This window comes from Mandrillus leucophaeus, unplaced genomic scaffold (assembly GCF_000951045.1).
Source record: "Mandrillus leucophaeus isolate KB7577 unplaced genomic scaffold, Mleu.le_1.0 Scaffold387, whole genome shotgun sequence".
NCBI lineage: Eukaryota > Metazoa > Chordata > Mammalia > Primates > Cercopithecidae > Mandrillus > Mandrillus leucophaeus.
In genome coordinates, this window is record NW_012104109.1 from 2,362,824 (window position 1) to 2,385,748 (window position 22,925).

Genomic DNA, 22,925 nt, shown 5'->3' on the forward strand with positions numbered 1-22,925 from the left:
ATTAAGTATGACATTTCACCACTTTTAGAAGTCGTAAAAAAAAAAAATCGATCTGAGCTTATTGCTGCATATTATAAAGACAGTATAATGATAAGGGGGTAGAAATTGAAATTATATTGTTTGGTTTAAATAACCACCTAGCACTAAATAGCTGTGTGACTATGTCTCAGTTTCCTCTACTGTAACATGGACAAAATAGTACCTGCAATATAAGGATATTTTAAGAAATAAATGAGATAAAACAGGTAAATAGCTTATATCATTGCTTCACACATAAATTTTAGCCCTATATAAATGTTAACAAGTATTATTTCTATATAATAACATCAATAATTTTTTATTATTACAATATCATTAATGAAATGCCTCAAACACATTTATCCAGCAACAATTCAAGAAAAAACATTTTCTGGCTTATATCAATTATATATGCTTCCATCAAACATATGGGGGAGTGCCAATTTTCATAGTTCCTATGAGAATATGAATGCTTTCTATTCAGAGATGTTGGAATACGACGGTACACTGAGTTGATCAGGAGTAAAATGGTTGCATCCAATACAAGCTGTATCACTTGGCAGGGAAGCTATAGTGGCGAATTAAATATGGAAGGCAAGATGTAGTTCTCAACCTCAAGTCTAGCTATTATACCTCTAAAGATTTAATTTACATATATATGCACATTGTTTTTAATATTCTAAATCTAATGTTCATTATGATATTTCATTCTGGAAAATAAGAGTTAGCTCTCCTGTGTTTTCTCCACAAAAGTACTGCTTTCACTTGAAATTAGACATTCCTAAAAAATTAACTTAAAACACTGCCCAATAATACAATTAACATTTGTTTTATATTTTTCCCTAAAAGTACAATTTAAAATATCAATGTGTATTTTCCCCTCCTTCCAAAAAAAGCATCATAAATAGCCTATATTCCAAATATGCCTTTACTTGACAGCTATATCAGTCTAATTTTATGTTATAAAATAAAATTTTAATAAAACATGAAATATAAAAATGATAGCATTAAATACAAGTAGGCTGCCATAGATTCTGACTTTTTGATCGTACTTCATCTCTATTTGAGTCTTAGTCCATTTAAATAGATTCACCTATCCAACTCAACATTTTTCAACATGATATCCTGTATATTTTTGTGACATAGAAAACTAGGAGATTTAATTATTTGAAAAAAAAGTTGAAAAGCTTATGAATGTCTTCTTGTTCAGAGTTCTATTTCATTCAACATTAATGGATACTCAAGCTATACAAGTCAGGGATCTCTTTAGCACAGATTTCACTCAACTCGAAAATCTTTACTTTTTCCTATTCAACTAAATGAGATTAGATTAGACAAACCTAACTTAAATCTCCATGTTTTCCAGGGGAGTGACTGTTAGGTACTATGAAAACAAGACTAATTTTCTCAAGGTAAACAAGCACATGCAGGTCTCACACATTCCCACTAAACACCTTGCTTAGGGTTATTTAACTTTAAGAAAAGGCAATGCTTCACCATACTTAATTACTACTTTCTAGAAACTCCAGATGACTTCAGCTTTAGGAATAAGTGGAAAATATTTTAATTTGGAAAAAAATCCTTAAAAATACATTTCTATATTCTCATACATATTCCTGTAATGGAAAAGGAAAAAAATTTAAAACATTAATACTAGTCACCAAAGTCTGTAAGAATATAGAAATTATGTGATCTACTTTTCAGTTTTCCATTAAAATTATTTTCTTTGGTAACTAAATGTAAAACTATAAAAATTTTCCCAAAGTGCCAAACACAAACAAAAAATTATAGCTACTTTGTGGAAAATAAGTTTATTGTAATAATTACAAGGTAGATGTTTTAGAAAAAAATCTTGAATGACAGTAAAATTAATCAAAATAATTTTTCTAGTATTACCAAATCCAATTAAAAAACTGCTATCAATGAAAACAGGAGAACATGATATACTGTGCTCTGGCACAAACAATTTCATCATCTTAACATTCAATATGCGTTGCTATTAGTTGAACTTTTATGACCGTGAAACTTATGAAAATGGGAAACTATCCTTTGAGGAACAAACTAGAATATCCAAAAGGATGTGCAGGTGCTGATTATTAAACTGTCTCAGCTTAAGTTGCTATTTATTGTGAAATCGGTCTCAGGCAAAAACAACAAATTACTTATTAACCCATCAGGGATGTAACATTACTGGTCCTTCTTAACTTTGCTAAGAGTTTCTTTGCAATTCCTTCCACACTTCTCAAAAATTTTCAAGTAAATGAGATACTTCAACTTATTCACATTTCTTTAATAGATAAAGTATATGATGTTTGTAATAAGGTTTTTCCCAGAGTATAATTTGATTTCCCATTGTGTGTTCTGTTCCCTTTTGTTCGGAAGTACTATACAATAAAAATATTATTTCGATCTCCCAATTACGAGGCTAAGTACAAGCACAGCTAGCTATGCACAAGATGGCAGCCATAGTGTGCTTAAGGTAGGCTTGCTGATAAGGCAGCAGTTTTTTGAGTTGCTGCAGCAGTTTTTTGAGTTGCTGCTAATCACCTATTCAAGACAAACATTCAACCAAAGTCCCACTAGTCTCATATGAACCTAATTTATTTATCTATTTATTTTATTTTTATTTATTTTATTTTTTTTTGAGACAAAGTCTCGCACTCTCGCCAGGCTAGAGTGCAGTGGTGCGACCTCGCCTCACTGAAATCTCTGCCTCCTGGGTTCAAGTGATTCCCCTGCCTCAGCCTCCCGAGTAGCTGGGATTACAGGCGTGCACCACTATGCCTGGCAAATTTTTTTGTGTGTATTTTAGTAGAAGACGGGGTTTCACCATGTTGTCCAGGATGGTCTCTATCTCCTGACCTCATGATCCACGCACTTGGCCTCCCAAAGTGCTGGGATTACGGGCCTGAGCCACCACGCCCGGCCACATAAACCTAATTATGTTTAAAATATAACATAAAAAATAGCCTTAAGTTAACATGTATCCTCTCTATCTCTCCCTCTCCTCTTGTCTCTATGTGAGGGTGTATGAGAATAATCTAGAAAAGGCCACTGCATCTGATGTACAAAGAACATACCATTTTATTCAATTTGGTTTGTGGTATTCTAGGTTAATGTCACCTTTTTAATTACATGAGTTAATATATCTTATTATTATGTATTAGTTATTAAGTTGATTCCTTTTCCCTACACTATCAATCTATTTTTATTCTCACTACCGTGTTAGAATAATCTAGGCATTACCTTTTGCTACATTATTTCAGGGAACAAACAAAATACTTAAAATGTGGAAAAGAAATAAAAATTAGCAGTCACTTACTCATACAGAACCTGGCAGTCAAATCCAGTTATTATCCCATTTAGCAACGCATAGCAAGAATAAATCTTACCAAGAAAGAAAGAAAAGTAAGCCAATTAGTAAGGTCTGTTTTTATTGTGAAGAACTTAAAGATTAGGAGAACCTATCAGAATTAAATTATTTTTCAAAGTTGCAAACTCAAAATATTCAGCACCTGAAATTGATCTAATTCCTTAATAAACAGATACTAGAGGATAATAAGAAAAACAGTCTTATAGTTAGCATATTTATTTTGTTCTAGGTTTGGAGCATTATAGCTCCAAGTTTGATCTCAGAATAACAAAGGTGCTAATGAAGACATAAGTCTTATGTGAAAAGACTCCAAATACAATTTTCAAGTTGTAAGCCCACCAAATTAAGCAAGGATAGAAGATGCTTCCTATTATAATTGCACAAGCTGGCTCAACACTCAACCACAGGACTTGTACATGATTTTCCTTCCTCTAACACATATAATGAGTCAATCTACAAGATTTAGGAGCACACAGGAAATGCTTAGTGCTTTGACATTCCTTTTGATGATCTAGTTGGTCCACATAGTAGTCAGCACAAATGGCATTTAGAGTTGACAAGGATCAAATTTGTGTAATCTAAATGATTTGGCAAAATGAGTTTTGTTCTGGCTGTCCTCCTTATCAAAAACAATTTTACACTAAAAATATCCTCTGACTGGATGATTTCATTTTTGTTTGGCACTTCACTACTTTAGTCTGAGAATTCAGTAGAATAATAAATTATACTTGATCAACAGATGCAGCAAGATTAACTGAGTTATAATTGATTTTATATTTGTTCACAAGATAGATTTCAATTTTATAAACCAAAAATTGACTTAAAGTCAGCAAACAGCACGAATGACAAATTTTTACCTAAATGAAACATAACTTTAACAAAACTGTAGAAATACTCTAAAGCCAGAGCTATACATGCAAAATAGATAGCTATTTATTTCACAGTATTCTATATGGGAGCATAAAAATAAAAAAGGATAAAATACAGTATTGATCCTGTTATAATGAGATTGAAAATGTAAAATTACTAGACTTCTATTATTTGTACATGGCTAACTTGTTTTGAAGGTATATGTATGTTATGTGATTTGATCTTCAAAAAGTAACATCCCTAAGAGATGCATGCTGTTGTTATCAGAAAACTGAGGCTCAGTAAGGTTAAGTAATTTGCCTATACTCATATCACTAATAATCTACAGAGATGGGACTCAACTCCAAGGTGCTCTGATGCCAGGACTTGCATCTCAACCACTGCTGTATTCCCACTAGAACGGCAAACAGCAAAACATCACTATTAATAACAAATGAATTGGCCGAGGCCTATCATAGGCAGGTTTCATCAATCATGCAAGATTTGAAGAAAATGGGACTAACCATGTCTCTCTTTGATTGTCATCACAGGCAATTCAGATGGGAGTTATATATAGGAAATTAAGTTACGGGAGAAAGAGACTGGATTTTATGAACTAGAAAATAATAACTACAAAGTTTGGCACATATGTCTATACCCATATACAAAAAAAGAGAATGCCAATATAATGCTTCTCCAATTTTTGTATGCAAAAATGATCTTTTTTTAAGGCAGGGATTTTTTTTGTTGCCCTCTAAATCCTAAACTCAAAGTGGGGTTTCCAGATATTCAACGTCTTAGAAACTATGATTAAGAAAGGAGTGTAGTGGCCTTTTTCAGTACTTTAAAATCCCAACAGGAAATGTTCATGTGCTCAAAAATAAGTCACAGAAATAAAAAAAGTATTCTCTATGAGAATAGGTGATACCGCAAACTCAGAGAGTCCACATAATAGCTACATATGTCTAACTAAAACAGAAAAACGACACATTTTTAAGAAGTATAATTTGGTAGAAAAATTATTTTGAAATAGATTACCTGTAAGGAGATCTGTAACAAAGGAGTGTGAAGAGGATGAAAGCATTAGGAAGAATTTCTTTAAGATGAGATGTTAAGCAAAACAAATAAGATGTCAGATGAAATTTGCTTAAGTAGCTAAGAGCGTTGTATCGTGCTAATAATTCTGGATAAAGAAAGAGAATAGTAAAAGAACTTTCAGTAAAGTTGGGTTAATGGATTAATTAGTATGGGCTTCCACTCGTTCTAATTAGGAGAAGCATCACCCTGATAACAGAGCATTAAGGAAGAGACCATGTAGTTTGGGGTATGTGAGAAAAAGCAATTAGATCAAAATCCTCTAAGACAAATCGAAAGTGGGCACAGTACATATATTATGCTTCAAAGCCACAGTGACCAATGAAAGGCAGAAAAACTAGGTTTAAAACTCCAAGGACAAACGTGAACATGCTACAGCTGTTGGACAGATTAAGGAGGATGAGGTTGCTCACAAGATTCAACAAAAATTCCATGAGCTCAATTCATCCTGTAGAAGCATGATATCATTTGCTAATAACAAATAGATTGGTTAATAGCATGTAATGAATCTAAAACCAGTCAGAAATAGAAAACAATGATTATTGCTATACAACACTACATGAATAAAGGTATGAACTTCACTTGGTATAAAGCTTGATGCCTGACACACTACCGATTTACTCAGCATATAGTATGAGGTCAGATATTTCCACCTAGTACCTCCAATCTGAAATTTTATCTTCACTCAAGTCTTACAGTAAATAAAAATCTATTACAGAAAGATGCTGACCCTCTACCCTTCACCTTATCCTTCATCCCAGCAACCTGGCTTTACATTAATAGTCCTCTAATTTTAAGAGAACACATTTCATGCTTTGAGATAGAAGCAGATCTGAAAACATTCTTCTATCATGAACCCATCAATGCAAATAGACAATTATTATACTCAAGGAGTATGAAAATCAAGTATGCCCCTGTGCTGATTCTCTCTAGTAAGTTATCAAAAACACTCTTAAAAATTACAACCTTGGCTTTTCTTGCAAACTCTCTGAGCAGCAATGTACCTGAAGCTGTTAAAGAACAGGCCTTGGAGTCAGGCAGGCTTCCATTCAGTCTTAGCCCTACCAAGTCTGAAGCTTCTCTGCAAAGACATGGAGCTTCTCCACCCTGCAGTTCTCTCACCTGTCACATTCTGGACCTCAAAAAACACTGTAAAGACGAGATGAGACGCTTCATGCAAAGCACCGGACACTGGATCTAGTAAGAAGCAACTATTCAAACCATGGTAGTTGTTTTGGTTTTGTTCTGTTGATCATGGTAACAAACATAAAGCTAAACAAAATTACAATGCAAACTTACTCCCTATTTCTTGGGAAATTGATCAGTAGTTCGAAATAGAACCATTCCCAATGAGCATATTATCTATAGTAGACTGTTTAAAAAAATTAATTCCCAGTTGAGAATTCTTAAGTAGAAGAGGAGTGACTGAAACTGCTGTCAAAGTAAACAGCTGTTCCTCAGAGAAGCTACAAGATTTTGAAACTTTTCCCCCTTGGTCTACATGGCTTGAGGCAGCAGTCTGGAACAGATGTTCCTTCTTTAGCTATTGTAACAAGGCTCTCATAGAGCAAACAAAAAAATGAACCCGAAGGGCTGTATCTATACAAATTAGTCATAAGATCCCAGAAACACTGAGGAGAGACTGTATGAGTTAGTCAAATGTATAGCAGAAAGCTTTTAAACCCAGCCTTTAACTGCTTAAGTTTAAATCCCAAGACAATCTTAAATTATACATATTTTAGATTATTCACAAACCAAATGATTGTTCCAAAAAATGGCCACTTTTTCTTTTTTTTTTCTATTGGGAGAGGGGTTAGGTTTCAAGCTAGTTCTGTTTGACACAGCAATAGCAGTTATGCATTTTATAGATGTTAACACAGGTCAGCCATGTTTAGTATAGACGCTGGAGTCAGACAGCCTGGGGAAGCATCTTAGCTCCTTACCAGCTATGTAATGATGGACAAGTCAGGATCTCTCTATACCTGTTTCCTCATCTGAAAAATGGGAATAATAACAGTACGCATACTACATCTGTTTGCTACCATAAGGATTAAATGAGTAAATATAGCTTCAGATGCATGGTTAGCTCTATATATGTTAGCTATTAAATCACCCATTGATCATCTCTTACTCAACAAATTTATCTATTATATGCCATGAATTGCACTAGAGATACAAAGATAAATATGACAGACACAGATCTTACTAAAGGAAGAAATGTCTGAACAGAGATTAGAGGGATGGGTATGATAATTTAGCCAGGCAGAGTATGGAGAAAGTGCTCCAAGCATAGGAAACACTTAAGTACAGTGGCCTGAACTTGAGAGAAAACATTCCATGGAAAACTGCCAATGTGGGGAGTAGGTATGGAGTGAAGACAGTGGTTCCAATCCCCGATATGTAATACAAAAATAAGCCTTCACCTTATAATAAAACCTGTTCATTCATGACCAGAAGTATAACTAAATGCCAGAGGATAAACAATGGAAATATTTTAACAGTATTTTTTAAGAAGAAAATTTTTGCCTATGATTGTGGATTTCCAGAACAAGATCTTCAACAAATAAAACTCTACATCTTTCTTTAGCTACAGATCTAATATTTCCATACTGACTCACTCATATTAACCTGGTTTTCAAAGTTGAATAATACGGAATTAAAGAGCAACCCAAGAGCTCAGAAGACTCTGACAAAATGAGACATTTATTTGTCAGGAGTTTTTGCCAATATTACCACTCCAGACTTCAAAGAGATATATTTTGTTTAAAATTTAAGCAGTATAATCATATTTATCCCAAAAAAAGAAAGAAAAATAGAAGAGAATGAAGTACCTGTAGAAAATCTCACCACCTTCCCTTCCAGCCTTCATGCTTATTTATCTCCTAAATAAAATTTCTTCTATATACTATTGTTTAGATTTAATAATTTTTTATTAAATCTAGTGTTAACAATTTTAATTTAGTGCAGTGTACACGTGAATGTGTGTGTGGTAGTAGTGACTTTTAGGACCCATAAGAACTCTGAAACAAAGTATAGCTGTCACTCTGTTACCCACTTTTTGGAACCCTTTTCTCATTCAAACACTTTCTCTCTCTGCCCACTACTTGTCTACATGAAATGCCAAGTTACCCATAGAATGCCAAAACCCTCTAATCCTTTTAGATCTATGAACATCTATTAAATGCATGACTGCTATTGCTGTGTCAAACCGGACTAGCTTGAAACCTAACCCCTCTCCCAATAGAAAAAAAGAAAAAGTGGTCATTTTTTTGGAACAATAATTTCGTTTGTAAATAATCGATCTAAAATATATATACTTTACATAGTTGGGATCTGGATTCAAATCCCAACTGGATCCCTTACAATCAATATGGCATTGATCTCATTAGGAAACCCTCCAAACGTCAGTGTTATAATTTGTGAAATGGAACATAAACTGTAGAATACAAGAGGCAGCGTGACATAATGTTTAAGAGTTAGGGCCCTTAAAGAAGGCTTTAAAGAAGATTTTATGGGTTTAAATTCTAGTTCGACCATTTTATAGCAGTATAACACTGAGCTGGATATGTTCCATCTCTGTGCCTCAGCTCCTTTATCTGCCATAGAAGAACTGTGTGGCTTGTCTGACATACTATATGTAAGGCATTTAGAAGAACACCCGGCTTATAGAAAATACTCAGAATAGAAGGATATTATTACTTCATATATCCATTTTATACTTGATGCACAATTGTGTCAGAGGTCCCCAAGACACCCTCATGTTTGATAATTTGCTGGAAAGGCTCATAGAACTCAGAAAAGCCATTATATTAACTGTGATGGTTTATTACAAACACTACTAAAAGAAAAAATGTGCAAAGGGCAGACTTCAGGAAAAACCAGGTCCAAGTTTCCCATTGCCCTCTCTCAGTGGAGTCCAACAGACAATGCTTCATCTTCCCCAAAACAATATGTGACAATATGTACAAAGTATTGCAAACCTGGGAAGCTTCCGTGAGTCTTGGTGTCAAGGATTTTATTATTGAGAGTCAGTTACTTAAGCATAGACTGCCTGGAAGACTAATCTTAGCTATTCTATCTCCAGCTCAGTAAGAGGTCAAATGGAGACAGTGTGGCCCAGGGCCCCAGGTAAACAAAACAAGTGTTCACCATAAATCACATTGTTAGCATATCTATATAGGTTGGCCCAAGACCCCAGGTATATAAAATGCCCTTATCAGGCAGGATATTTCTAGGTCTCTTAGTAGCAAGTCAGGGGTCAGTGTTCTCTGGAATATGAAGGTTTTGAGCACCCCAAGCCTGCTGAATTAACCGTTTACTGCATAATTTATTGAGCAACTACCATGTGCCAGGACCTATGATAAACATTAACTATATATTATATCATTTAATACTTAAAACATTTTCATGGGGAAGGAATTCACATTACTTTTTTAAAACAAATGGGGAAACTGAAGGTCAAGGTTAAATAAGTCTTCATAGACACATAACTCGTATAAAATTCAAATCTAGCTCTCTCAGACAGCAAAGTCTTTACCAGTTCCACTAAGCCATATTGTTTCACAAAACATTGCAAAATTTAAAATAATATATTGCAAAGTATGTGACACATACAGGTATATCATAAATATATTTATTAACCAAATTCATTTCTGACAGTGAAAAATAATTTACAGATTGCTTTGAATTTGTGGAAAAAATAAATTAGAACTGTGACCAAATGTGTATTTCTTGTAAACTAGTTTTCCTTTAACATACTATTTTTATTAAAAGGTTATCTAATCCTAACTAAATAATTATAACCAAGTCCAACAACCTCAGCAATAAAGTTTTCCTGAGATTAAAAAGAATCAGTTCTTTAAATTCAACCTTCTTTTTCTTCACACCTCAAAACTTTTTAATCACCACAAACAATTGCTAAAATACAGAAATGACTTACCCATCTATTAAGAATAACCATTTTTCACTGTAGAAATATATCACCAGTTTCCCTAGGGAGGTAAAAATGCCTCCTCACTTTAATATATGTGTAGTTCTTTTCTTCCCCCCATCTAATCAGCTAATATTTTTGAAAAGATATTTTTAATGCCTAAATGAAAGGATTCCACATCAAAGGCCTGACCTCCCTATTAAAGTATCGAAAGGAAGCCCTATGAATGTAAAACCTATTCAAAGGCAAATTGCGTGTAGCTTATTGTACAATGCATTAAGAAAAGGAAAAAAAAGCCTTATAAAAGCTGCATGGAATTTGGTAAAATTATATCACAAAAATACAAATTGATCTTAAGTATAAAGAAACAAATTCATAGCCAAAAACTTATTACAGAATTGCTCTGTAATCAGTCAGCAAGGGAGTCTTTATGAAGAACTTCACAATTTGTCACTTTTTCTATCAAAATGTCTGATTACAGCTTAATGCTGGAAAGGTCAAAAGGAGAACAAACTGTACATTTTTCAATAGATTTTTAAATCTGAAATTTTATAGTTTTCTTTCAAAATCAGAAAAGATAGGTTTTCCTACAGCAACAAGAGTAGAACGACGTAATGAGATAATAAATAAGACAGTATAAATAAAAAAAACTTTTTAAAAAACAATTTTTTTTTACCATACCATGAATGTGGTTCTGAAGTTATTCAGGTCAGTAAGAAAGTCTTCCACGGACACCTTCTTCACATCAATGGCATAGTATCCCATTATACTCTGGTATAACTTTTCCATGTTTTCGTGTAACTTCGAAACTGTCTCATATTGTTCTTTTGCACCGATAACAAATCTGTATACTATAGTTAAGGTATTCTGAAATTTACAAAGTAATGCTTTGAGGGGTGAGAACTCTGTAAATCCAATGCTTTAGTCTAATAGCCACCATTATTACATTTCCAAAATTCTAAAATTACTTCTAATAGTTTACCATTCTTAAAGTCAGTCTATACTGAATAGCAACAAAATCTTAAATTCAATTGCCAATTAACTTTGGGAAATCATTAGAAAAGATTTATGTATTTAATATTTCTCTTTAACATATTTAAAAATTTTTTCTTCCAACTTACCATAATAATATATAATATGCAGATCATACAATATGATTTAAAATTATAGTTCAGTAGTTGGCAGCTGAGTAATTGCAATGATACTGAAATCAACAGTACAAGCATTAAGCACAACAGTTAAATTGGACAACTTGGGATCAATTTCTAGCTCCTATACTTGGTGGTAGTGTGCCTGTGGGCAAGTGCCTTCATGTCTCTGTGCTTCAGTTTCCTCATCTGTAAAATGGGAATAATAATATTACCAACTGACAGGGCTACTGAGAGGACTCAATGAGTTAACACATGCAAAGTTCTCAGAAAAGTGGGCATTTAGTAGCACACAAAAATACTTGTTATTATTATCCCTCATTTATTTTAAACTTTAAGGTTCTAAAAGCAAACAAAATACAATTTTAAGAGTTAAACTGAAAACTTCTTCCATTATGTAAGCAAATTAGTGTTCTAACTTCTCTTAGAAAACTGGTATATAATTTCCTTTATGCATTAGATTATTAAAAATTATTATTACATACATAGGCACACACATATAGAAATGTTCTTCTCTCACTCATGACAATATAGTTCAAAACTCACTGAAATTAAGAAGATGAATTTAATGTGAATGTGACAGTCACTGATATTAGAAAACATTTTCTAAATAAACAATGAAATTTTCTTTCTTGTGTGGCAAACTGCTAATGCAGTCAGATATAATATGACTATACCACATCCAGAAAAAATGATTCTTTTAGAGAGAGCATCACTCATAATTGCCCATGGCTCCTTTAAATAGGGACATTTAAAGAAATGGAACATAGCTAAATTTGCAGAAGTCCTTTTATTAACTTTGACTAGCCATTAGCAAAATGTAAAACAAATAAAAAACAGTATTCAGGCAGGCCAAGAGAAAGAAGCTAAAAATGGGATTTTTATGTATACAATTTATTTTGGCCCACAATTTCAAAAATATATGGTTCTTCTGGCCAGAACTTTCATCAGTAGAGGATGAAATAAGGAAACTGATGCAGGCCCTTTACTTTGAGAAAAATAATGAAAGACCAAGGAAAAAAGAGACAGCACTACTGCCAGGTAGGGAGTAAATGTAGACTAGCATATGACAGAATTCTAATTCTTCATGATCATGATCATCATCATCAACATCAAAAAGAAAACACAAATGTAGTTAGCTGTCCTTGAGCAAACTGTTAAATTCCAACTTCTGTATTTGTCAAGAGCTTTGGAAAAATATGTGGGATACTCAACAAAATAAACATTTCATAAAATTCATTATAAAATATTAATATAAGCCCAATTACTTGATGTTTTGAGAAATCTATTTTGTTTTCCTTTACCAACACTGAGGCCAAATTCTCATGAATTTCTACTAGAATCACTGTCATCCTCCAATTTGAGAGGCAGATACAATAACCAAATCTGTGTTTACATGCATTGAAACACAAGCATTAAGTGTTGGCCAACTAAGACTTGGAATTCTTCTCCTGGTCTGCCAGTACTGCTCATCATCAAACCACCTACCACAAACATATCCTGCATTTATTCTTAGGTCATACTGCCATTATTAGGGTTGTGTCACTGAGGATGCCCACAACTTCCATTAACACACTTTTCAAGGATCAGCATCATTCAGTCCTATGTGTCTAATATATTTCATAGACTTTCTTAAGTACACAGGATCCAGCAAGCCATTCAGTAAGTGTTCACTGAGTTCCACTGTATTCTAGGCACCAGGAAAAACAGTAGCTAACAAGTCAGGCAAAGTCCCTGCTGTCATGAAACATTTTAGAGTATGGAGACAGATAATAAATAATGAATCAGATTTTCAACATAGTATAAGTATGATGTAGAAAAAAAATTGATATTACATAGAGTGACAGAGGTTAGGTAGTTAAAGTCTTGGCTAAGAAAGTCAGATTAACTAAAATAACAGAGGCTTGACTGTTAAAGAGCAGTGAGCCCTCCATTGGGTAGTACTCCCCTGCAAGTATAATACGACTTCAGAGAAAGAAAAGATTATTATAAATTTGGGGACTCCGAGAGAATTAAGAGCAGCACATTTAATGCTAGCTTTAAAAGTTGGCTAAGAAGGAATTAAGTGGAAGACAGGCAAGAAAGAAAGAACGGAAGAAAAAAAGGAGAAGAAAGGGAGAAGACTAATTCAAGAGAAGAAAAATCTGCTACAATAAATCACCCAATTGCCCCATTTCCCACTCTTACAACTGGACTGTGTATTACACAAGTTTACACTTCATCCATTCCAACCTTCTATTTTACTTCCTAGTCGCCACAGTTCAAAGTTCAACATACTAAATTCCTTTCTTTGAAAAATGCTGTACATTATGCAGTGTAGAATATAGATATAAGTAAATCTTTCTCTCAATGAATTTACTGGGCTGGCTTTAACATCCACCCAGTGATTTCAGAAGTTTCTAAAGCATTGCTATATAGAATAACACACACAAAAGTGTGAAAATAAAGTGGGATTTCAATGAACAAATTTAAAGAATATAACATGGAAAGGAGTCAAGTAACTTGTCACATAAGTTGTAATAAATACAGAAATATATAAATGTCTAGCAAAATAAGTTTTTCTGAAACACAGGAGAGGGAGTAGGAAGAAAATAGAAAGGCAAGTGCTCATGCAAGAAGAATTTCAAGTGCAATGCTCTAAATTCTATTTGTTATTCTCCTTAAAATAAGACATATCACAGAATTTAAAGATCATGAGAAAGGAACAAGCACTACATGACACAAATCCTGGCATATTGTTAATTTTCTCACCGATAAAACTTTAGTAAGTACATATACCTCACATACAATAGTTTGCATGTAACAATACTGATATACGTTGAATTTGGTTTCACATTTTTCAAGCAAGTAGTTACTGTGGAAATGGTCAACTCTAATTAAGGCTCTGACTAGACTTAGCAAGTGGGAGGTAATAATTATTACTAAAAAGTCAATGATATTTGAAATGATAGTGCATGCTTTTTAAAGGATGCACTAAATTCAACTTTTTAAATATTAAGCCGTATAGGTAAAGAGTGAGCATACATTGAAAGAATAAAAATACAATATACTATCATCAAATGCTATTAGTAAAATTTCACATTACAATAAAATTGTATCTCAATAATTTAAAACAATTCAATTAATTGATTTAACAGTTCACTAAATCATAATTGTTTAAGTACATACTTGTAAGATACATTGTTAACAATTTAAAAAATACACATATTCTTCCAGAATTGGTGAATGAACCAAACGTTTGATATGTACCTCGATTAACAAGCATTTAAATGAAAAACATGAACAAAGTTTAAGTGGTTAATAACAAACTTTAAGTATATTTTATTCATTGTGCACTTTAGATTCCAAATTCTTCAATTTTTTAACATCTAAGGAGCTCACAATTTGCCAATTTAATAAGATCTGTATAAATGCATTTAATATGCAAAATCTGACTTGTCAGTCCTAATTAAAGTAAACAAAGACTTGCAATGAATGAATTTAATTACTTCAAAACTAGTATGTCTAACTAAGATGAAAAGCAAACGAGTGCAATCTAATCTCAGCAAAGAATATTTATGATTATAAGCTTTGTCAATAGCAAAGTGCACCAACTGTTCATATATCTGACTTCCAAGAGATACATGAATGCTAATCAGTTCATTAGAGGCTTCTAGGTTGTGATATTTAGCGACAGGATGTAGTAGCTTTCTTGTCCATGGAGTATAATTGTACTCAGAATGAAAAATTGTTTCCAACAAAGCATCATCCTTCCTGTTTCTGATTTCCTGCTGGTTGCTTTTTATGAGCCACATACCTTTCAAGAAGCCGACATCATTCAGTTTCTTGTGTCATATAAATACAAGTATAGATATGTCCTGAGATCGTCTGCTAAGCAAGATTCTACAACCTTTACTCCAAGCTCAGGAATTCATCTTGGTTCTATAAACCTGAGCTTCATAATTAGTGCACTCACAGTGTACTACCAGAAGCTACGTGCAAGCAAAATCTTTTCTGAACTGCTTTATATCTATAGGGAACAATAATAAGTAGTTCAATTAACAGTACTTAGCTATTAACAAACTGTCACATATGAACATTTTAACATGATAAAATTAAGAAAAAAGCTAAGAATGATGAAACATATAACGGCAATAATATATTTATTTTAAAAAGCATACTTTGTCATATGAGAAGGTAGCACAAAAATTTTTTGATGAATACAGATTTCACCTTTACTTTAAAAAAAAAAAAAGCCTTCCTCAGTGTGGTGATAAAGGCAGCCTTCCTAATGAAATAAGAAACTGGATGGGTGGGAAGATACAAAAGGAAACAAACACATTAGCCTGAATTGATTGTTGCTGGAGCATATTTTTATGATATTTCCCGACAGAGACAGTGAAGGAAGCTAAAATTCAACTAGTTCACAATTAAGCTGAAAGCATATACAATAAAATCTATGACAAGCCAAATATTAATTTTGTGATTCACTAAATCTCAGGAGAGAAGAGGTAGAAAGAGGGAAAATAGTCATTTTATTTCAAGTACCTCAGTTTAAGATATTAGAAGTGTCTATTTATAAGAGCTCATTTTAGAAGTGAGTTATCTTTCACACAGAATTCATTTGTCCATATGGGATTTTAATAATGCATTGTAGTAATATTTTATTACAACACAAAAGATATCAGTCTGCAATTTCACAAAATGGTTTGCAAAGCAACTCAACATTAGTTTCAAGAAATAAAAAAGTTTATTACTTCAGTTACTCATTAGAGATTAAGCTACAAAGTTAGTGATAATAAATATAATTGAATACAAAGGAAACCTTAAACAGGACACAAGCCTCATGCTATTTATTTTGTGTGTGTGTGTGTGTGTGTGTGTGTGTGTGTGTGTATGAATATACACACATATATTTATCGATTTATTTAGGTTAGGAAAATATCAATACAAGCAGTGACTATAATAAACTCCATTTTGACTTTGTAAGAATATAGTATTTCTAAAGGAAATATTAAATTTTATGGAGCAAAAACTAATTTACAATACACACCAATTCTTGAAGTTAAGCTGACTAGTTAAACTCGCTTATGAAGTCTTGTACCTGCTTCTTCAAACATTTCAAAGGTATCTAAATCACATCATGATTTTAGAGTCAAACTTCCTCAAACTAAGTTTTAATGTCTTTTCAATTCTTAATGAACATCAGAAGGAAATAAGGCACATGACAGGGAAAAGATGAGAGAACATATTATTATCCAAGCTGATAAAAAGGAAAAAAGAATAGAAATTAATGGGTATACATTTGTGGGCGGGCATGGTGGCTCATGCCTCTAATCCCAGCACTTTGGGAGGCTGAGGTGGGCAGATCACTTGAGGTCAGGAGTTCGATACCAGTCTGGCCAATATGATGAAACCCTGTCGCTACTAAAAATACAAAAACATTAGCTGGGCGTGGTGGTGAGAGCCTGTAGGCCCAGCTACTCGGGAGATTGAGGCAGGAGAATTGCTTGAACATGGGAAGCAGAGGTTGCAGTGAGCCAAGATCATGCCACTGCACTCCAGCCTAGGTGACAGAGTGAGACTCCGTCTCAAAAAACAAACAGACAGACAGACATTTGTGTATTATTCATGATAGACAGACGCTTTGATAAATTTCCCTGCAAGAAGGCAAAGGTTAAATTTTCTGTAATTTGGCACTACAGAATGATCTCTGGATACACAAAGACACCTAAAATATTAAATAAACTGTATCTCCAGTTGACTAGTGACTTAAGTTATTTAGATATCAAAAGGATATGGACATCTTTGTCACAAACTTGTCATGCAAGTCCTCAGGAGGGGGAAAGGTTTCCAAGTCCTTCTCAAGCTGTTGAAGCTGCCTTCCCATCTGCCTCAAATTCTTTTCCAGCATTTCTACAGAGACTAAAAGAGAGTATATTAAATGCCTTGAAGGGACAAAATTATAATATATAAAAGGTAAGACACCCTAGAAACAAAACATCCATGAAAAAAATTCATAATAATGTAAGAAAATTCATTATAAAATAGGAAAAATAAATTTCACTAATTTTTAACCTTTCAATTTAAAATCTAGTTATAAAAGAAATTCAATAAGACAGTCTTTAAAACATAAGACAAAATTTAAGAAGTGCTCACATACACAAATAACTACACTTAAGAAATAAGTTTTATTAGAATTCTTGACCATTGGAAATACTACAAAATCATCAGTCTATTCACAGACAAAAATAAAACATTTTTTAAAGTTCAACTGATTTAAATATAATTTTAACATTTTTCAAAATCATCTCTTGACAGGGAACAGTGAGTAGACGGGAAAGATGGGGAAAAATGCTTTCTATTGTCCAAGCTTATCGACAATGGGAAAGAAAAAGTAGCAGAGGCCATTTATAATGACAAATGTCAAGCTTTCTTTACTGATATCCTGGACACTTTATTATCTAATAATATTTTTCCTTCTTTGACTTAAAGTGGCTCTCACAGTACACATGAAGAAGAAATAGTAAACCAGGGCACTGTGTCACTAAGAGAATATACTGGTCACCCAGCAGAACAGACATTAAGGATCATTTCTGAAAATCTTTTCATAGTCAATTTTATATGACACTAGGAAAAAGATTTAGTAGTGCAAAAAAAAAAAGATAGAGTGACCTAAACCAACTTTTAAACTATTTGTTTTAGGTACAAACGAATTCTAGGTTAAAAAAAATCTATTGTTATTGATCAGTGTGAACTATATAAAATGATGATTAAAGAATGAATATAGAAATTCAAGTAATCTGCCATTCTTAGGATTTGAATTAATCCTGAAGAATGGGTACAATTCAAGTTTTATCTGTAAGGATAGGAATATCCTCTAAACGCCCAACAAAATGAAACTGAGTTTTTTTTTTTTTTTAATTTTAAGCTTGGTTCAAAAGAATAAAATAGTAAGGAGATATTAAAAATAATGTATAAGAATATGAAATGGTGTTTTATTTTTTTTTTTAAAACCTAGTTGTACAGAAAATAACATTTGGTATTCTGACATTAACATCTTTTAATACAACCTAAATGTATTTTCTTATTTTTAAAAATTAGCAATCTAATTCTTAGATGCAATGTTTCAGGAGTTCAATGATTAAACGATTCTGAGAACCACATATAATACTTGGTTTGTGCTTGAAGAGTGATGGTACTTTAACTTTTTGCTCCCACCGTGATGAAGCTAGTGTGGATTTATACTCATGCATATTTTCTCAATAGGTTTTTTTTGTTTGTTTTACTTCTCATGTATTCCCTTTCTGTGATTCTTCGAATTTACACAACAAATGCTATAATACACCCCATTATCTGAGTCATGGTCTCAATATTAAGAATCACAGATTCTTACCTTTTTAACTATTTAACTCATTTCCCCAACACCTTGCTGTACACTGCTTATAGTGGTAACACATATTTCCTATGTTATGCTCTTTCATTTTTATGTCTGCTTGTCAATTATCCACAACCAAGATTCTATTTGATTAAGCCAATGGTGTTTCATTTACTCTTCCTATTTGCAATTTTTTTTCTTTGCTTCTTTCAAAGTTCTCTATCGGCATTACAGAAGAGATTCCTTTTGCTCTCCTAGTCTATTTGATCTCTGCCTTAAAGTCTCATTAGCATTTCCTCTATCATTTTTTCAAGAACTCTTACAGGTGGTTCAGTCACTTTTTATACTTCCAAAAACTCTGCAACTTCTGATTAAATAAAGGTTCAAAAGCAAGCTGGACATGGTGATGCATATCTGTAACCCCAGCACTTTAGGAGCTGAGTCAGGAGGATCAACTTGAAGCCAGGAGTTCAAGACCAGCCTGGACAGCAAAGTAAGACTCTGTCTCTCTAAAAATTAAAAAAAAAAAAAAAAAAAAAATAGCCAGGCATGGTGGCACGTGCCTGTAGTCCCAGCTAGTACGGAGGCTGAGGTGGGAAAATTTCTTGAGCCCAGAAGTTTGAAGCTACAGTGACCAGTGATGGCACCAATGCACTACAGCCTGAATGACAGAGCAAGACCCTGTCTCTTTTATTAAGTAAATTCATGCTCAGAAATGTTTATAAGCCATACATCCACTTTGTGCTATAAATTAGGTCCAAAAAAGTAGTGTATTAGTAGTATAATGGTAGTAGTAATTGTTATAATAGTAGCAGTGACAATAAAAACAACAGTAATGGTAATAACAACATCTAAAATGTAGTAAGTGTTTACGTATGTCAGGTACTGTCTTAAGTGTTTTCTATTAATTAACTCATTCAAACCCACAAGAACATCATGAAGTAGGCATTATTATTATTCCTGTTTTACAGATGAGGAAACTGGAGATCAGTAGCTAAGTAAAAAGGTCAAACAACTAAAAATTGGTGAAGCTAGAATTTGAATTCAAGCAGTTTCATTCTAGACCTTATTTTTAACTACTGTGTTATATATAAATTACTATAGAAATCACCATTTTATTTTCATAACCCCCGTCAGTAACATTTAAATAAACAGATATAATTTTCACATAATAAGGGGTTTCTTGTACATTCTTGTCCATTGCAATCACAAGCAATCCATATTCCCTTCCTAAACCCAGGGAATGTATGCCTAAGCATTCTGGATGGATGGGAGAGTGTGCAGTTATATATATATAACTTTTTATATATGTATTTATTTTTAAGTAGTCTATATATTAAAGTAGTATCTCACCTTGAATAAAACCATGTACTTAAAATACTTAGTCTGCTTAACCAATTTTATTATGCACACATGTCAAATTAGCAAAAGATCTAGAGAACAGACCAATAGGTCTGAGGGACTCCCATATGAGAAAATGCACAGGGCAAATGTTGGGAGAGAACATAGATTGTTTGATTTTTTTTTCTGACACCAAATACATTTTTCCAACACCAATCAATTGTCTAATTCTCCAATACCAACTGGGTGTCCTACAATTGGAGTTAGTGCAGACTCCATAAATTAAGGGCAAAATCCTTCAATTCCGATACTAAATACCCAGATTTAGTGTCAGGCTGTACAGGTAGAAGAGCTCACTCCCACAAAACTACCCTCATTTCAGATGCCAGTTGCCAGTCAAGAAGACCACTCTAGACTGACTCACTATAAATTTGGGGATTCCCAAAACTCCCTTCCTTGAAGTTCCACAATTCACTAGAATGACTCACAGAAATCAGGAAAGCACTATACTTACGATCATAGCTTTATTATAAACGATACAACTCATGAACAACCAAACGGAAGAGACGTACAGGACAAGGAATGGAGGGACGGGGGTGGTGGACAGTTTCATTGCCCTTCCAGCACATCCACTCTCCAAGCACATCCATGTGTTACCAACCCAGAAGCTCCCCTATCCTCTTTCAGAGTCCTTATTGAAGCCTCATTACAAAGGCACTATTGATTAAATCACTGGCATTTGTGATTGAGCTCAATCTTCAGCCCCTCTCGCACCCATACATTGGGTATAAGCCGATAGTTCTAACCCTTTAATCATATGTTTAGTACTTCTAGAGACCAGTCTTCATTCTGAAGCTATACCCCTACCTACCTTTAGTCACCACATTAACATACAAAAGACGCGTCACTCAAGAAATTCCAAAACTTCTAGGAGCTTTATGTCAGGAACCAAGGGGCAAAGACCAAATATTTACTTTTTATTGTGCCATATGGATATACAAGTACATGTCTGGTCAGAGGGCTGAACTCCAGTGGGGAAGTGTAAGAGAAGCACATTTTTGGCTCATTCTTGGAGGTGCCTAACAGTCTGGGCTGCCCTCAGAGGAAGCCAGCTACTGGTAACTGAAGATAGAGCCACCCCAATGAGTGAGTGCTTCTCCACTAGGTGGGAGAGGGACTTACTTCACTGGATAAGAGGCTTGTGCCTTTTCCAATTCTGTGGTTGTCAGTGGGTCAGGAACTATGCTCTTTATGATTGGAAGCAACTTCTCCTGGGCTTGATTTCCACATTAGTGAAATGGGAAGGATCTCACTGCATATGTTTACCTCACAGACATTTCATAAAAGTTTGCATGTCATAATATAGGGTAAAATTTTTAAAAATAGCTCTATGTTATTATTAGAACTAAAAAAGACATGAAAATCTTAAAGATTGAAATAAGTGATATTAGAATCAAAGAAAAAGTAAAGTCATCATATCTTCAACATCATCATCACCAGACCAGGGACAGTCAGTCTAAGAAGAAGGGTTGATATTTTAAAGAGTAAAATAGTAGGAATGTTTGGGGGCATATTCAAATATTTCAGGTCAACATCATGAAAAATAAGCAAGCTATCTTCAAAAAGATAAAATAGTTCTTGAGGCTACTCTACAGATACAAATCTCACTAAGTAATTTCTTATGCTTCATCAGAAGTCTCTGATTATATTACTTGTACATTATGGTTAAGCGGATTTAAATGTAATTGACCAACCTCTCACTTGGTATTTAAATAAGGACCAACACACATTTGGAAGAAAGAAAGGAGTGTGAGAATTCTGGGCTAAGCAAATGTATGCCATCTGATGGGTAAAACTAAAGAGCATTTTAAGAATTCCCTGGGTGTATTTATAAGTGGGATCCGAATAACGGGAACACATGGACACAGGGAGGGGAACAACATACAGTGGAGCCTGTGGTGGTGGCAGGCAAGAGGAGGGAGAGCATCAGGAAAAATAATTAATGCATGGCATGCTTAACACCTAGGTAATGGGTTGACAGGGGCAGGAAACCACCATGGCACACGTTTACCTATGTAACAAACCTGCACATCCTACATATATACCCAAGAACTTAAAAAAAGAAAAGAAAAAAACTCTCTTGGTGTTTTTATTTGTTCAGCAATTATTCAATTTCTATAGACAATTCCTGTATGTATCTTCAAACATAATTTTATCTACATTTTTCACATGTGTCAAGTTCTTTGAGTCAGGAACTATATTTTATGTCTTAAAATTCTGAACTATATCAGGGAGTATTAAACTGTACACTCTCAAAGAAGTGTTAATTTACTGGTGTCTCTGTATGTGACCTATGTGTGAATTTTATCTTTCAATCTTCTCACCAAGAAATTAATCATATTTTTTGTATTCCTGTTCATTCTTTGGAAGAAAACTAGCAAAACAGAGCCATCATCAAACAGAGCTAGCTAGACAATTTTGACTTTTGCATTTTCCTCAGTTAACATTCCACCAGATGACATCTCTCATCACTTCAGACATCATGTGTCTCTACCTCCAACCAGCTCCCTATCTGTAATCTCCACACCCCAGAAGGCAAAAGGACCATACATTCCATTTCTTGTGCTAGAAACCTGCTGGTCTTCACCCTTTCCTCTCTTGCAATTCTCAGATTCAAACAATCATGACACTTCAGGTATTTTACTTGACAAGCAGTACTTAATTTATTCCTGACTTAACACCTTTTTTTTTTCTTTCCTTTTTCTTTCTTTCTTTCTTTCTTTCTTTCTTTTTCCTTTTTTTTTTTTTTTTTTT

At 33.7% G+C, this 22,925-nt stretch overlaps 1 protein-coding gene across 5 annotated transcripts in view; it reads right to left on the reverse strand.

Annotated features, from left to right (window-relative positions):
• The window catches only part of DIAPH3 (diaphanous-related formin 3), a 519,652-nt gene that overhangs the window by 163,249 nt on the left and 333,478 nt on the right, over positions 1-22,925 (reverse strand). For all 5 annotated transcript variants that reach the window (XM_011990882.1, XM_011990885.1, XM_011990884.1 and 2 more), the window contains 2 exons: positions 17,193-17,317; positions 10,947-11,111 (listed from right to left, as the gene is read on the reverse strand). In XM_011990882.1, the coding sequence (XP_011846272.1) occupies positions 10,947-11,111; positions 17,193-17,317 (290 nt within the window). The remainder of the gene's footprint in view (positions 1-10,946; positions 11,112-17,192; positions 17,318-22,925) is intronic.